The 17500-nt window shown below is 48.7% G+C and overlaps 1 protein-coding gene across 4 annotated transcripts in view; it reads left to right on the top strand.

Moving 5' to 3' along the window:
* LOC113827574 (triokinase/FMN cyclase) overlaps nucleotides 1-17500 on the top strand; it is a 62405-nt gene that overhangs the window by 20751 nt on the left and 24154 nt on the right. For all 4 annotated transcript variants that reach the window (XM_070118176.1, XM_070118175.1, XM_070118174.1 and 1 more), the window contains exons 7-11: nucleotides 4502-4708; nucleotides 5128-5302; nucleotides 6149-6381; nucleotides 9649-9811; nucleotides 10279-10535. In XM_070118176.1, coding sequence (XP_069974277.1) covers nucleotides 4502-4708; nucleotides 5128-5302; nucleotides 6149-6381; nucleotides 9649-9811; nucleotides 10279-10535 — 1035 coding nt within the window. The remainder of the gene's footprint in view (nucleotides 1-4501; nucleotides 4709-5127; nucleotides 5303-6148; nucleotides 6382-9648; nucleotides 9812-10278; nucleotides 10536-17500) is intronic.

Below are 17500 nucleotides of genomic sequence, written 5' to 3'. Positions count from 1 at the left end.
AGAGGGAGAGGAAAGGGGAGAGGGAGAGAGAGAGAAGGGGAGAAGAGGGAAGGCGAGAGAAGGAGAGAGACGGGGAGAAGAGAGAGAGGAAGAGAGAAGGAGAGGGAAGGGGAGAGGGAGAGAGAGAGAAGGGGAGAAGAGGGAGAGAGAGAGAAGGGGAGAAGAGGGAGAGAGAGAGAAGGGGAGAAGAGGGAGAGGGAGAGAGAGAGAAGGAGAGAAGAGGGAGAGAGAGAGAAGGGGAGAAACGGGGAGAAGAGGGAGAGGGAGAGAGAAGGAGAGGGAAGGGGAGAGGGAGAGAGAGAGAAGAGGGAGAGGGAGAGAGAGAGAAGGAGAGAAGTAGAGAGAGAGAGAGAAGGGGAGAAACGGGGAGAAGAGGGAGAGGGAGAGAGAGGGAAGGGGAGAGGAGGGAAGGCGAGAGAAGGAGAGAGACGGGGATGAAGAGGGAGAGGAAGAGAGAAGGAGAGGGAAGGGGAGAGGGAGAGAGAGAGAGAAGGGGAGAAGATGGAGAGAGAGAGAAGGGGAGAAGATGGAGAGAGGGAAGGTGAGAGAAGGAGAGAAGAGGGAGAGAGAGAGAAGGGGAGAAGAGGGAGAGAGAGAGAAGGAGAGAAGAGGGAGAGAGAGAGAAAGGGAGAGGAGGGAGGGAGTGAAAGGCAGTGAGGGACCTCTGTAGCTCCATGTTTGTACCGAAGGAGAGAGGGTGGGCGAAGGAAGGTTAAAGGAGAAAGGACGAGAGGCGAGTTGGAAATTGTGGATTAAAAGTGGGAGGGAAAGAAGGAGGGAGAGAGAGAGGGACGGGGATAGAGCACAAGGAGGGAGAGAGAGAGGGACGGGGAGAGAGCACAAGGAGGGAGAGAGAGAGGGACGGGGAGAGAGAGGGACGGGGAGAGAGCACAAGGAGGGAGAGAGAGAGGGACGGGGATAGAGCACAAGGAGGGAGAGAGAGAGGGACGGGGAGAGAGCACAAGGAGGGAGAGAGAGAGGGACGGGGATAGAGCACAAGGAGGGAGAGAGAGAGGGGGGCGGGGAGAGAGCACAAGGAGGGAGAGAGAGAGGGACGGGGATAGAGCACAAGGAGGGAGAGAGAGAGAGGGACGGGGAGAGAGCACAAGGAGGGAGAGAGAGAGAGGGACGGGGAGAGAGCACAAGGAGGGAGAGAGAGAGGGACGGGGATAGAGCACAAGGAGGGAGAGAGAGAGAGGGACGGGGAGAGAGCACAAGGAGGGAGAGAGAGAGGGACGAGAGAGAGCACAAGGAGAGAGAGAGAGAGGGACGGGGAGAGAGCACAAGGAGGGAGAGAGAGAGAGGGAGGGGGAGAGGTCACAAGGGGGGAGAGAGAGAGGGAGGGGGATAGAGCACAAGGAGGGAGAGAGAGAGGGACGGGGATAGAGCACAAGGAGGGAGAGAGAGAGGGACGGGGAGAGAGCACAAGGAGGGACAGAGAGAGGGACGGGGATAGAGCACAAGGAGGGAGAGAGAGAGGGAGGGGGAGAGAGCACAAGGAGGAAGAGAGAGAGAGGGACGGGGAGAGAGCACAAGGAGGGAGAGAGAGAGAGGGACGGGGATAGAGCACAAGGAGGGAGAGAGAGAGGGACGGGGATAGAGCACAAGGAGGGAGAGAGACAGGGAGGGGGAGAGAGGACAAGGAGGGAGAGAGAGAGGCACGGGGAGAGGGCACGAGGAGGGAGAGAGAGAGGGACGGGGATAGAGCACAAGGAGGGAGAGAGAGAGAGGGACGGGGATAGAGCACAAGGAGGGAGAGAGAGAGAGGGACGGGGACAGAGCACAAGGAGGGAGAGAGAGAGAGGGACGGGGATAGAGCACAAGGAGGGAGAGAGAGAGAGGGACGGGGATAGAGCACAAGGAGGGAGAGGCAGAGGGACGGGGATAGAGCACAAGGAGGGAGAGAGAGAGGGACGGGGATAGAGCACAAGGAGGGAGAGAGAGAGGGACGGGGATAGAGCACAAGGAGGGAGAGAGAGAGAGGGACGGGGAGAGAGCACAAGGAGGGAGAGAGAGAGGGACGAGAGAGAGCACAAGGAGGGAGAGAGAGAGGGACGGGGAGAGAGCACAAGGAGGGAGAGAGAGAGAGGGACGGGGAGAGAGCACAAGGAGGGAGAGAGAGAGGGACGGGGAGAGAGCACAAGGAGGGAGAGAGAGAGGGACGGGGATAGAGCACAAGGAGGGAGAGAGAGAGGGACGGGGAGAGAGCACAAGGAGGGAGAGAGAGAGGGACGGGGATAGAGCACAAGGAGGGAGAGAGAGAGGGACGGGGAGAGAGCACAAGGAGGGAGAGAGAGAGGGACGGGGAGAGAGCACAAGGAGGGAGAGAGAGAGAGGGACGGGGATAGAGCACAAGGAGGGAGAGAGAGAGGGACGGGGATAGAACACAAGGAGGGAGAGAGAGAGGGACGGGGAGAGAGCACAAGGAGGGAGAGAGAGAGGGACGGGGATAGAGCACAAGGAGGGAGAGAGAGAGGGACGGGGATAGAGCACAAGGAGGGAGAGAGAGAGAGGGACGGGGATAGAGCACAAGGAGGGAGAGAGAGAGAGGGACAGGGAGAGAGCACAAGGAGGGAGAGAGAGAGAGGGACGGGGATAGAGCACAAGGAGGGAGAGAGAGAGAGGGACGGGGATAGAGCACAAGGAGGGAGAGAGAGAGGGACGGGGATAGAGCACAAGGAGGGAGAGAGAGAGGGACGGGGATAGAGCACAAGGAGGGAGAGAGAGAGGGACGGGGATAGAGCACAAGGAGGGAGAGAGAGAGGGACGGGGAGAGAGCACAAGGAGGGAGAGAGAGAGAGGGACGGGGATAGAGCACAAGGAGGGAGAGAGAGAGGGACGGGGATAGAGCACAAGGAGGGAGAGAGAGAGGGACGGGGATAGAGCACAAGGAGGGAGAGAGAGAGGGACGGGGATAGAGCACAAGGAGGGAGAGAGCACAAGGAAGGAGAGAGAGAGGGACGGGCATAGAGCACAAGGAGGGAGAGAGAGAGGGACGGGGATAGAGCACAAGGAGGGAGAGAGAGAGGGACGGGGATAGAGCACAAGGAGGGAGAGAGAGAGGGACGGGGATAGAGCACAAGGAGGGAGAGAGAGAGAGGGACGGGAGAGAGCACAAGGAGGAAGAGAGAGAGGGACGGGCATAGAGCACAAGGAGGGAGAGAGAGAGGGACGGGGATAGAGCACAAGGAGGGAGAGAGAGAGAGAGGGACGGGAGAGAGCACAAGGAGGGAGAGAGAGAGGGACGGGGAGAGAGCACAAGGAGGGAGAGAGAGAGGGACGGGGATAGAGCACAAGGAGGGAGAGAGAGAGGGACGGGGATAGAGCACAAGGAGGGAGAGAGCACAAGGAAGGAGAGAGAGAGGGACGGGCATAGAGCACAAGGAGGGAGAGAGAGAGGGACGGGGATAGAGCACAAGGAGGGAGAGAGAGAGGGACGGGGATAGAGCACAAGGAGGGAGAGAGAGAGGGACGGGGATAGAGCACAAGGAGGGAGAGAGAGAGAGGGACGGGAGAGAGCACAAGGAGGAAGAGAGAGAGGGACGGGGATAGAGCACAAGGAGGGAGAGAGAGAGAGGGACGGGGAGAGAGGACAAGGAGGGAGAGAGAGAGAGGGACGGGAGAGAGCACAAGGAGGGAGAGAGAGAGAGGGACGGGAGAGAGCACAAGGAGGGAGAGAGAGAGGGACGGGGAGAGAGCACAAGGAGGGAGAGAGAGAGGGACGGGGATAGAGCACAAGGAGGGAGAGAGAGAGAGGGACGGGAGAGAGCACAAGGAGGGAGAGAGAGAGGGACGGGGAGAGAGCACAAGGAGGGAGAGAGAGAGGGACGGGGATAGAGCACAAGGAGGGAGAGAGAGAGGGACGGGGATAGAGCACAAGGAGGGAGAGAGAGAGAGGGACGGGGATAGAGCACAAGGAGGGAGAGAGAGAGGGACGGGGAGAGAGCACAAGGAAGGAGAGAGAGAGGGACGGGGATAGAGCACATGTTCAAATGAATAGATGATACAGGTAGATGAGTTCAAACGCATCCAAGGTACCTGTCTAAATGAGGCGAAAGCGGGAAAATTCAAATATTTTTGGTGACGAGAGCAGGGAGCAGAGGTCAGGTCAGGGGTCGAGGTCACAGGTGTTCTGGTATGCATGTTAGCAATGATCTCTTGAATGGTGATAAATTATTTTCCTAACAAATAGAGAATAACAATTGGATATTATAAATACTTTTCGATATTATGTTCTTAAATAATATTTGTGATGAAGTAGAAACACTATTGATAAGGTCAAGGATGAGATATGGTAATGAGTCAATGAGAACTTTATTAAGAATAAGAATAAGAAAATATAACGCTAATAATTTTAATCGATCTCAAGGAAGCAATTGTAAAATTAAGATCAAACACTAGAAAATGAAAAACAGTCAAAAGTCGAGACGAGGAGAGAAAAAATATAGAATAACATTATAACAACCCAGATAAATAATTTATGGCGACTCCCTTTTCCCAGATCGTGGGCGCCATGGTCCAGACGGGTGCCACGCTGGAACAAGCCCTGGAGACATGCCACAAGCTCGGTGGTGCCATGGGAACTATAGGCTTTGCTGCCAGTGCGTGCCAGATGCCCGGGGCACCCAAGCCCCTCTTCACGGTGCCCCAGGGCATGTTGGAGCTCGGCCTGGGGGTACATGGCGAGAAAGGGGCCGCCACTATCAAGGTGAGGCGCTTGAAACATTTGGCAATCATGGTGCTTATAATGGCTGTTTTACTTTATTGGCCAACCTCTTCTTGTCTCTCTCAACCAGTGACTATTTGTTTTTGAGAATTAGCTGTTAGCTATCTAAAAACTTTCACCTCAATACCATTATATCCTACACTTTTCAGCCAATTATTGCTTCTTTTGCTTTTAGCCATTGTTCACCATTTATCCCAATTACTACCCAAGAACTCGCGTGTGCAGTCACGTTCTTAATTTCCAGTCTCTCTCTTAGAGTATCACTACAGTTCTTTTGGAAGCTGTGATGCTGTTCCACCCATGGCCAACCACTGCATATCTCTTCCAAGCGCTGATGCTGCTTGTTACTAATCAGTGCATTCCTCCCTCAGCCAGTCACGTCCCTTGCTCTCACCCTTTAGGCAGGAACAGCATCCGAAGTGATGAAAACGCTCCTGGACAACCTGACGAGGGAGGACTCGGAGACACGTCTTGATCTGCAGAAGGGAGATGATGTGGCAGTCATCGTGAACAACCTCGGGTGCACTTCGGAGCTTGAGATGGGTATCCTGAGGAGGGAAGCTGTCGTCCAACTGAGTAAGGGATCTGAAATGATTTTGTTATTGTCCTCGCTTCTTCCTCATTGTCAAACACACACTTTCTTTCTCTTCTATGATAAAATCCAGCCTTTCCATGCCTATTATTCACCCTAAACTGTCCTAGCACACATACCTCGTGAGATCATGGTCAATCATCGTCACTCTCTTAGAAATGCATTGTACTTCTGTTGTATTCCTGTATTCTGATTTATATCAAATTCGGAAATATATATTCATCAAACGTATAGTCCTTAAATAATGCCTTGTGTTAGGTATGGCATAACATAGTTGTTATATCCACATGGGCATGCAGAGCCATCTCCCGGCAAATTTGATGGTTCTGTTGTCACTACTCATTGCTTATTTCAGAAGTTGTTTCTTTATACTGCTGCTTATGTTGATGAATTCTTCCCCAATAGTCCATTAATAGTTTCTTACAGGGATTGTTATATCTTAGGGAAAACGCCAAATTCAGTGATGTACAATAACCACGTTCAAGATATAGAAATTGGTCAGCGGTCTGTCACTTCCCACTTCCATCCATCCTTGTATAGAAGTGCTGCCACCATTGTAATTTTCCTGGTTAGAAACCCACACCTAGATTCCTCTGTGATAATCATTTTGATAATTATGATGTGAGGATAATTGCCGTGGCATTTAAGATAATATTCATTCAAAGGGATAAGCATGTTTCTGATAATCATAGTCTCACCCACCCTTTTCCTCCTTCCTACCTTCTCTAGCTACTACGTCCTCCATCTTCTCTTTTCATCACAATTGCAGTCTCTCCCACCATTATTATTTTATTCATTTATTTTTATCCTTATCTCTTCCACCTCCACAGAACAGCGCGGCATAAACCCCGTCCGTGTGTACCAAGGATCACTCATGACAAGTTTGGACATGAAGGGCGCGCACATCTCTGTCTTGAGGATCCTGGACCCCACATGGGTGACCTTCCTCGATGCCCCAACTTCCGCGCTGGCCTGGCCGACGCCCATAATTCACAAGGGTGGTGAGGACGAGGCATTCAGTGTGCCCGAGTACGACCTCAACCTGTCTGCCCGAGAAGCTCTGGTTGGTCAGATGTATTTTTATCAGTATTGTTGCTGATTTTATCAGTATCATAGATAGTATTAGTATTGCTATTAATAATGTAAATATTTTTTAAGGATTTAATTTGTTTTTAATGTGTTGTTATTGTTTCTGTTATTTTGATGACCATCGAAGGGAGTGTTAACAATGTGGATGTTTATGTCATTGATGGGGCACGCAGCCCGCCACCCCCTTTTATATAGGGCAGCGTCGGTGGGGGCGACAGAGGTGGCATCCACCAGGAGTGACTGCCAAAGGCTGAACCTTAGGCGGGAAGTCAGGGTGGGGGCTTGGAACGTCCGTTCTTTGCGTCAGGATGATCGGTTGCCTCTACTGTCGAGGGAACTGGGGAGGCTGAGAGTTGAGGTGGCTGCTCTCTCGGAGGTGAGGAGGCCTGGCAGAGGCATGACCTGTGTAGGTGGCTACACCTATTACTGGTCGGGCCGCAGCGATGGCCACCATCTCCAGGGAGTAGCCATTGCTATCCCCAGCAGACTCCAGCCCTCGGTAGTAGAGGTTACTCCTGTTGATGAGCGTACAATGGTATTGAGATTGAAGCTATCTTTTGGCTTCATGTCTCTTATTGCTGTGTACGCTCCTACCGACGTTTGTAAACTTGACGTGAAAGAGATGTTCTTCGCCAAACTTGCATCTGTGGTAGACAGATGTCCCTGGTGAGATATTCGCATTGTTCTGGGTGACTTCAATGCGGTATCTGGCTGTGATCGAGCTGGCTATGAGATGTCTGTCGGTCCCCATGGTTCAGGAGCTGATGCCGATATCGAGAATAGCCTTCTTTTCCGGGACTTTGCTAGGTCCCAGAAATTGAGGATTTCTAGCTCCTGGTACCAGCGCCCAGACCCACATCGCTGAACATGGTACAGTGATGCGGGTAACGCAGTCAAGGAGATCGACCACATACTCGTTAGCACTCGTTGGAGGATCCTCCAGAATTGCAGGGTGTACAGGAGTGCTGAGTTCTGTGGTACTGACCATAGATTGGTTGTGGCTACCCTCCGGGTCCACTTCAAAACTCTCCAGCGGTCAAATGATCACCCTAGGGTGTTTCATTTGGACAGGCTGAGGGAGGGGGAGTGTGCCCGCGGGTTTGCTGAGGCAATCTCTGATCGTTTCGCAATGCTTGACAGTCTGACAGACCCTGTTCTTCTGTGGGATACCTTCAATTGTGAAACGCTTGATGCAGCTCAAGATACGATTGGTGTACGCCCGAGAGCAGTACAGAATTCCATTTCGCAGGAGACACTGGAAGCCACAGAAGCATGTCGTGCGGCTCGTCTGACAGGGGATCGGGAATTGCACCGTTCTCATGTGCGCAGAACTCGGTACCTGTTAAGAAGGGACAGGGAACAGTTTATTAGGAGTCTTGCAGAGGAGGTAGAAGGCCATTTCTTAGTAAATGACATTCGTCCTGCATACCAAGCCCTGAGAAAGCTGAACTCCAAGCCCTCTTCACAGGTGACAGCAGTTTGCTCAGTAAGTGGTCAGATCATTTCAGATCCTGTTGCGGTGTGGGAACATTGGGCTGAGTATTTTGAGCAGTTGTACCAGGTTGACCCACCAACAGTTAACTTGGATGCGGGTAGTGTCGAGATCTCGTTGCCGGATCCACCCATCAGTGAGGACCCTCCCTAACTAACTGAAGTTAGGGGGGCAATTTCCAAGCTGAAGAGTGGTAAAGCAGCAGGTATCTGCGGCATACCAGCTGAACTGTTAAAGGCTGGTGGTGAACCTATGGCACGGGGGTTACATGCTGTCCTGGCTGCCATCTGGCAGTCCGGTACCGTTCCTCCTGACCTGTTGAAGGGTGTGGTCATCCCTCTCTGGAAGGGGAAGGGGGACCGTTGGGACTGCAGCAATCACCGAGGCATCACACAGCTCAGTATACCAAGCAAGGTTCTCGCCCACATCCTTCTGAGACGTATGAGAGACCATCTATGGAGGCACCAGAGACTGGAGCAATCTGGATTCACTCCTGGTAAGTCCAGAATAGACCGTAACCTCGCACTTCGAGTCATTGTAGAGCGCCGTCGTGAGTTCGGGCGTGGGCTGCTTGCAGCCTACATCAACCTCAAGAAGGCGTTTGATATGGTGCATCAGGAGTCACTTTGGGAGATCCTAAGACTGAGAGGAATTCCAACAAGGATTATTGGACTAACAGCAAGACTGTATACTGGTACTGAAAGTGCTGTAAAGTGTGGTGAGGGCCTGTCGAGCTTCTTTCCTGTTAGTTCAGGAGTGAGGCAAGGCTGTGTCCTTGCGCCAACTCTTTTCAACACTTGCATGGACTGGATACTGGGCAGAGCTACTGTTCAAAGTCATTGTCGAGCAACACTGGGCAATATCAAGGTTACAGACCTTGACTTTGCTGATGACGTTGCCATTCTATCTGAGTCTTTGGAAACCCTAGTGGCGGCTCTCGATGCATTTAGCAATGAAGTGAAGCCCTTGGGTCTAGAGGTCTCCTGGACCAAGACCTAGGTCCAGGAATTTGGGGACTTGTTAGGAGAACCTGTTCAGTCGGTACGTGCTTGGGCGAGGACATTGAAGTCACAGAGAGCTTTACATACCTTGGTAGTGTAGTTCATAACTCTGGGCTGTCAGACCATGAAGTCAGCAGACGGATTAGCCTGGCAGCAGGGGTCATGAACTCTCTCAACAACAGTATTTGGAGATGTCGGTACCTGTGCAGAAGGACCATGCTACAGGTTTTCAAGGCCCTGATAATGCCAGTTTTGCTATACGGTAGCGAAACCTGGACATTGTCCTGTGCCTTGGAGGCTCGTCTTGAAGCCTTTTGTAGTAGGACCTTGCGCCGGATCATGGGGTACTGTTGGCGGGACCATGTGTCCAACCAATGGTTGCACCGTGAGACTGGCACAGGACCTATTATTTGCACAATCCATGATCGCCAACTCAGGCTATACGGCCACCTGGCTCGCTTTCCTCAGGATGTTCCTGCCCATCAGGTCGTCTCTGTTCGAGACAACCCTGGGTGGAGGAGGCCTGTGGGACGACCTAGGAAGTCGTGGCTTGGGCAGATCGACCAAACCTGCCGTGAAGAACTAGAGATGGGCCGAGTCCCTGCCTGGCGTCTAGCCATGAGGGATCCTCGTAGGTGGAAGCGAAGGGTGGATGCGGCTATGCGCCCCCGTCGGCGTCAGCCCCCTTAATGATGATATGTTGTTGCCTATTTATTATTTATTTACTTATTATTACTTCCATCCCAAGGGTAGCAGCTACATCCTGAAAGACCCTGCCCATGCCCACGCCCTAAGGGCATGTCTGGAATCCCTCGTGGCGAAGGTCCCCCAGCATGAGGAGCTCCTTAACACCCTCGACTCCGGCTGCGGCGATGGGGACTGTGGTACCACGCTGCTCCTTGGGATTCGAGGTCAGTGGGATCTGAACTAAATGGGACTGATTGTGAGAATTAGATATTAGCGTTTGGGAGGATATTTAAAAGAAAATGGGACTGATTGTGAGAATTAAATACTAACGCTTGAAGGACATTGAAAAAGGAAAAGATGGGTTCAGTTTATTGTTTTTAAGAAACAGTTCGGAAGAATTTTGAGGTGTTCTTGGTTGGACTCCTTTTTAAATAATCTGATTTTGCTGGTATCATAGGTAGTACTAGTATTGCTATCCAAAATGTAAAGTTTTATTTTATGATTTTCTTATATGATTATGATCGGTTGGAAGGAAGGGGAGAGAGAGAGAGAGAGAGAGAGAGAGAGAAAGAAAGAAAGGAAGAAAGAGAGAGAGAGAGAGAGAGACAGAAAGAAAGAAAGAATAAAAAAAAGAATTGATAAAGCAAATACCAATCCTTCCCCCCCCTTCCCCCTTCCCCTCCCTCCCCAGCCATCTCAGACCAGCTGCCGAGCCTCCCAACCACCCAACCCGCCGCCATCTTAGCCACCCTCGCCGCCGTAGCCTCCTTCAGCATGGGCGGCTCCTCGGGGGGTCTCTACTCCATCCTCCTGACGACCGCCGCCTCCCACCTCGCCCCGCACCCCTCGGAGGGCGTGTCCCCGAGGGCGAGGTGGGCGTGGGCGTTGCGGAAGGGCGTGGAGGCCGTGGGGAAGTACGGGGGGGCCAGGGCGGGCGACAGGACCATGGTGAGTGGCTCTGGCTTCGGTTTGGGTTTGTGAGTTTTTATTTATCTGTTATGATTGTTAGTGTTATTGTGGTTATTTTTATTGTTGTTAGGTGTTGTTATTGTTATTAATATTATTGTTATTGTTATTATTACCATCATCATCATGATAATAATAATTATCAGTATTATTGTTGATATTATTATTATTATTATTATTATTGTAAATATCATTATTATTGATATTATTGTTATTGTTATTCTTCTTCTTATTATTATTATTATTGTTACTATTATTATCATCATTATTATTACCATTATTGTTATTTTATTGTCATTGGGTGCCAGGCAGTCATTTTTTCCGGTTTTGTGGAGCCCGTTGTGTCTTTTTCTCTGTTTGTTTGTTTGTTTGTTTGTTGTTAGGGTTTTAGTGTGATTGTTGGTGTTATTGTTGTTGTTGATTTTGTTGTGTATTGTTGTTGATTTTTGTTTTATTGGTATTGGGTGCCAGGTAGTCATTTTTTTCCGGTTTTGTTGAGCCGGTTGTGGCTTTTTCTCTGTTTGTTTGTTTGTTTGTTTGTTGTTATGGATTTAGTGTGATTGTTGGTTTTGTTGTTGTTGGTTTTGTTGTGTATTGTTGTTGATTTTTGTTTTATTGTCATTGGGTGCCAGGCAGTCATTTTTTTCCGGTTTTGTTGAGCCCGTTGTGGCTTTTTCTCTGTTTGTTTGTTTGTTTGTTGTTAGGATTTTAATGTGATTGTTGGTGTAATTGTTGTCGCTGGTTTTGTTGTGTATTGTTGTTTATTTTTGTTTTATTGTCATTGGGTGCCAGGCAGTCATTTTTTCCGGTTTTGTTGAGCCGGTTGTGTCTTTTTCTCTGTTTGTTTGTTTGTTTGTTGTTATGGATTTAGTGTGATTGTTGTTGTTGTTATTGTTGTCGTTGGTTTTGTTGTGTATTGTTGTTGATTTTTGTTTTATTATCATTATTATCACACCGTTGTTATAAACGTTAGATTCATTATAATCATAATTATCATTATTCTTCTTACTAATAATTTCAGAACTATGCTTTTACGGAGAAGGCTAGATCAGTAGCAACTCGAGGAGGTGCCATATCGTCTGATTCTATTTTTGGGAAAAAAAAAGCACGTGGGGTTTATTTTGATGACGTCACGAAAGTTACGGATGCTTAGTGGACATGATCGATCATTTTGATCTTTTCAATTTTCAAAAAGGATGGAAAATAACGATTTTAATGGTTATATTTTCATTGCACAATCGTCAAAACAGTCGCCATGACACCTGCTCGAGTTGCCAATGATCCAATATTCGTGCGCTAAATTGGCGGAGAAGCCACGCCCCCTTCCAGGAGTTTGATTGGTTCAGAAACACGAACCATTTATTTATGTTTCTTGATAGTCTTTGATCGACCCAGTCTTCTTATTTAATAGCATATATAAAATAATATAGACAAAATAATTTAATCTGTCTAAGGTGTTCGTATCGTGCAGATGATATTACAAATGTTTAATGTACTTCACAGTTAGTCGAAGTCAAGGGCGGCATCGCTTTCGAACGAAGTCTGTTTATATATTTTATTTCTGTATTTTCTGAATTTTTCGCAAACGTAAACAAATCAGAAACACATAACACCAAACGCAGAACACAGTTAACAGCGAATGAAGCTTCTAATAGGCGAAATATATATTCTAAATCGTTAAACAATTGGTATAGCTATTTATGAACCATGATAAAAGGGAGTTTATGAACCATGATAAAAGGGAGTTTATGAACCATGATAAAAGGGAGGTGAAACGGTCAGCAAATTAGTTCGAATTCCAACCTCGTCTTTGTTTGTTTGTCTGAGAATTTCTGTATCGTAAAATAAAGTTGGTATTGGAATATTTTTTTTCTGTTGTGTTGCCACATAGTCCTTTTTCTTTGTATTTCTGTCTCGGGGTTTTTTATGTGTGGTTCTTGTATTATTTTATTTTGTTATTATTTTTTTCTGTTGTTGCTATTGTTTTTCTCTCTCATTTTCTTTTTGTGTCCTACGTCTTTCATTTTCATCCACTTTCTCTCTCTCTCTCTCTCTCTCTCTCTCTCTCTCTCTCTCTCTCTCTCTCTCTCTCTCTCTCTCTCTCTCTCTCTCTCTCTCTCTCTCTCTCTCTCTCTCTCTCTCTCCCTCTCTCCCTCTCTCTCTCTCTCTCTCTCTCTCTCTCTCTCTCTCTCTCTCTCTCTCTCTCTCTCTCTCTCTCTCTCTCTCTCTCTCTCTCTCTCTCTCTCTCTCTCTCTCTCTCTTCTCTTCTCTTTTTTTTTATTTTAATCGACTCTCTTTCTCTCCCTTTTATTACTCTACTCTTTTCGTCATAATTATTTTTTTATTATTATTGTTGCTATTGTCATTATTATCATTATTAGTATTTATTATTATGGCTATTATTATTATCTCCCTTCATTACTTTTTTCTACTTCTTGTCGTCTCTCTCTTTTCTTCTTTCTAGTTCTCACTTACCCTTATTTCATTCTTTTACATTTTCTTTCGCATTTTCTTTCTTCTTCCACGTCTTTTTTTTCTCTCTTTGTCTTTGTCTCCCTTCTTTGTCTTCCTTATCTCTCTCTCTCTCTCTCTCTGTTCTTTCATGTATTTTTCTCTTTATTCTTCTTACTTTCTTTCTCTCTTCTTCTTTCTTGACTGTTCTTTTTCTCTCTTCATCTTCCCCCTTTTTCTTTTCTTTTCATTCTTCTTACTTTATTTTTCTCTTCCTCTTTCTTGACTATTCTTTTCCTCTCTTCATCTTCCCCTTTTCTCTCTTTATCCTTCGTCTTCGTCTTCTCCTTCTTGTCATGTCTTGTTTAATCTGATTTAATGCTTTTTGAGGCCAACACTAACTGTCACTTCTTATCTCGTCCTATTCTCGGATTGTCTGTCTTTTATTCTCTCTCTCTCTTCTCCTTCTCTTTCTTCACATGTGTACCTCCCTCCTTCCTTTCTTTCTCTTCTTTTTTTTATCCCTCCCTATCTCTCTCTTCTTTTTTTATACCTCCCTCCCTATCTCTCTTTTTTTCCCGTTCTCTTTCTTTCTCTCCCACCCCCTCTGCATCTCCCTCTCTCCCTCTCCTTCCGCCCTTCTCCTTCTTCCTCTCCTACCCCTCTCCCTCTCTCCCTTCTTCCTTTCTTGTCCCCCTCCCTCTCTCTCTCCTTCCTCCCCATCTCTTTCTTCCTCTCCATCTCACTCTCTTCCTCCTCCCTTTCCTCTCCCTCTCCCTCCTCCCCCTCTCCTTCTCACACTCGCTCTCCATCTCCCTCTCTCCCTTCTCCCTTTACTGTCACTCTCCCTCCTCCCCATCTCTTTCTTCCTCTCCTCTCCACCCTCCCCCACTTCCCCCCCCCTCTCTCTCTCTCTCTCTCTCTCTCTCTCTCTCTCTCTCTCTCTCTCTCTCTCTCTCTCTCTCTCTCTCTCTCTCTCTCTCTCTCTCTCTCTCTCTCTCTCTCCTTCCCTCCCTCCCTCCCTCTCTCCCTCTCTCCCCCCTCCCTCCCTCTCCCTCTCCCCCTCCCCTCCCTCTCCCCTCTCCCTCTCTCCCCCTCCCCCTCCCTCCCTCTCTCCCTCTCCCCTCGCTCCCTCCCTCTCCCTCTCTCTCCCTCTCTCCCTCTCCCCTCGCTCCCTCCCTACTCCCTCTCCCTCTCCTTCCCTCTCTCCCTCTCCCTCGCTCCCTCCCTCTCTCCCCCTCCCCTCCCTCTCTCCACCCCCCTCCCTCCCTTCCTCTCTCCCCCTCCCCTCCCTCTCCCTCTCCCTCTAGCCTCCCTCCCTCCCCCTCCCCCTCCCTTTCCCTCTTCCTCTCCCTCTCCCTCTCCTTCCCTATCTCCCCCTCCCCTCGCTCCCTCCCTCTCCCTCTCCCTCTCCTTCCCTCTCTCCCTCTCCCCTCGCTCCCTCCCTCTCTCCCCCTCCCCTCCCTCTCTCCACCCCCCTCCCTCCCTTCCTCTCTCCCCCTCCCCTCCCTCTTCCTCTCTCCCTCCTCCTCTCCCCCTCCCCTCCCTCTTCCTCTCTCTCCTTCTCCCTCTCCCTCTCCCTCCCTCCCTCCCTCCCTCCCTCTCCCTCTCGCCCCCTCCTCTCCCTCCCTCTCGCCCCCTCCTCTCCCTCCCTCTTGCCCCCTCTCCTCCCTCCCTCTCGCCCCCTCCCTTTCCCTCCCCTCGCTCCCTCTCCCTCTACCCTCCCTCTCCCTCTCCCTCTCCCTCTCCCCCTCTCTCTCCCTCTCCCTCTCCCTCTCCCTCCCTCCCTCCCTCTCCCTTCCCTCTCCCTCTCCCTCTCCCCTCTCCCCCTCCCTCTCCCTCTCCCTCTCCCCCTCCCTCCCTCCCCCTCCCTCCCCCTCATCTCTCCCTCCCTCTCCCTCTCCCCTCTCCCCTCTCCCTCCCTCCCTCCCTCTCCCTCTCCCTCTCCCTCCCTCTCCCCCTCCCTCTCTCTCTCCCTCCCTCCCCTCCCTCTCCCCCTCCCTCTCATCTCTCCCTCCCCCTCCCCTCTACCCTCCCTCTCCCTCCCCCCTCCCCTCTACCCTCCCTCTCCCTCTCCCTCTCCCTCCCCCTCCCTCCCTCCCTCTCCCTCTCCCTCTCCCCATCCCTCTCCCTCTCCCTCTCCCTTCCTCCCTCTCCCTCTCCCTCTCCCTCTCCCTCTCCCTCCCCCTCCCTCTCCCTCTCCCTCCCTCCCCCTCCCTCTCCCTCTCCCTCTCCCTCCACCTTTGGCATCTGACGTCATCGTGACCGGGAGTCTGAGAAGGGATGTCGAGTCTGCCTCTCTCTCTCTCTCTCTCGGCGACATGTTTTTATTACTGTTATTGTTGTTATTGTTATTTATTTGTTTATTGTTTATTTGTTGTTGTTTTTTTGTTTTTTTATTTAGTTAGTTATTTGTTTATTGTTTATTTGTCATTTTCTATTTATTTATTTATTTTTATTTATTTATTTAGTTATTTGTTTATTATTTGTTATTTTCTATTAATTTATTTATTTTTATTCAGTTATTTAGTTATTTATTTGTTTATTGTTTATTTGTGATTATGTTTTTTTGTATTTGTTTATTTTTATTTATTATTATTATTATTTTTTTTAATTCTCCACATAGATTGATAGATAGGTATTCATTTTTTTATTATTTTTTATTTTTTATTTATTTTTTTTTTTCGTAACTCCTCCCTCACTCCCAGGAAATGTGATTAGAATTCAGGAATTAATTGGGATTCCAGGAATGGGATTTCTGGAATGGGATTTCTGGAATGGGATTTCCGGAATGGGATTCCAGGAATAGGATTTCTGGAATGGGATTTCTGGAATGGGATTTCTGGAATGGGATTTCCGGAATGGGATTTCTGGAATGGGTGGGAGGAATGGGATTTCTGGAATGGGATTTCTGGAATGGGATTTCCGGAATGGGATTTCTGGAATGGGTGAGAGGAATGGGATTTCTGGAATGGGTGAGAGGAATGGGATTTCTGGAATGGGATTTCTGGAATGGGATTTCTGGAATGGGATTTCCGGAATGGGATTTCTGGAATGGGATTTCTGGAATGGGATTTCTGGAATGGGATTTCTGGAATGGGATTTCTGGAATGGGATTTCCGGAATGGGATTTCTGGAATGGGATTTCTGGAATGGGATTTCTGGAATGGGATTTCCGGAATGGGATTTCTGGAATGGGATTTCTGGAATGGGATTTCTGGAATGGGATTTCTGGAATGGGGTTTCTGGAATGGGATTTCTGGAATGGGATTTCTGGAATGGGATTTCTGGAATGGGATTTCTGGAATGAGATTTCTGGAATGGGATTTCTGGAATAGGATTTCTGGAATGGGATTTCTGGAATGGGATTTCCGGAATGGGATTTCTGGAATGGGATTTCCGGAATGGGATTTCCGGAATGGGATTTCTGGAATGGGATTTCTGGAATGGGGTTTCTGGAATGGGATTTCTGGAATGGGATTTCTGGAATGGGATTTCTGGAATGGGATTTCTGGAATGGGATTTCTGGAATGGGATTTCTGGAATGAGATTTCTGGAATGGGATTTCTGGAATAGGATTTCTGGAATGGGATTTCTGGAATGGGATTTCTGGAATGGGGTTTCTGGAATAGGATTTCTGGAATGGGATTTCTGGAATGGGATTTCTGGAATGGGATTTCTGGAATGGGATTTCTGGAATGGGATTTCCGGAATGGGATTTCCGGAATGGGATTTCTGGAATGGGATTTCTGGAATGGGATTTCTGGAATGGGATTTCTGGAATGGGATTTCTGGAATGGGATTTCTGGAATGGGATTTCTGGAATGGGATTTCTGGAATGGGATTTCTGGAATGGGATTTCTGGAATGGGATTTCTGGAATAGGATTTCTGGAATGGGATTTCTGGAATGGGATTTCTGGAATGGGATTTCTGGAATGGGATTTCTGGAATGGGTGGGAGGAATGGGATTTCTGGAATGGGATTTCTGGAATGGGTGAGAGGAATGGGATTTCTGGAATGGGTGAGAGGAATGGGATTTCTGGAATGGGTGAGAGGAATGGGATTTCTGGAATGGGTGGGAGGAATGGGATTTCTGGAATGGGATTTCTGGAATGGGTGGGAGGAATGGGATTTCTGGAATGGGATTTCTGGAATGGGATTTCTGGAATGGGTGAGAGGAATGGGATTTCTGGAATGGGATTTCTGGAATGGGATTTCCGGAATGGGATTTCTGGAATGGGATTTCTGGAATGGGATTTCTGGAATGGGATTTCTGGAATAGGATTTCTGGAATGGGATTTCTGGAATGGGATTTCTGGAATGGGATTTCTGGAATGGGTGGGAGGAATTCCGTTTTAGATTCCAGAAAATTAATTTGGTGATTTTAAATTTCTTTTTTTTTTTAAGGAAATGATTAAAATTATCTTATATATGTTTAAGAAATTCGATTTATATTAAGGGGATTGAATTTTAAGGAAGTATTACCTTTAAGGGA

Source organism: Penaeus vannamei, chromosome 41, assembly GCF_042767895.1.
Source record: "Penaeus vannamei isolate JL-2024 chromosome 41, ASM4276789v1, whole genome shotgun sequence".
Lineage (NCBI taxonomy): Eukaryota > Metazoa > Arthropoda > Malacostraca > Decapoda > Penaeidae > Penaeus > Penaeus vannamei.
The sequence above is the reverse complement of the archived record's forward strand: the minus strand, read 5'-3'. Positions and strand labels throughout refer to the sequence as shown.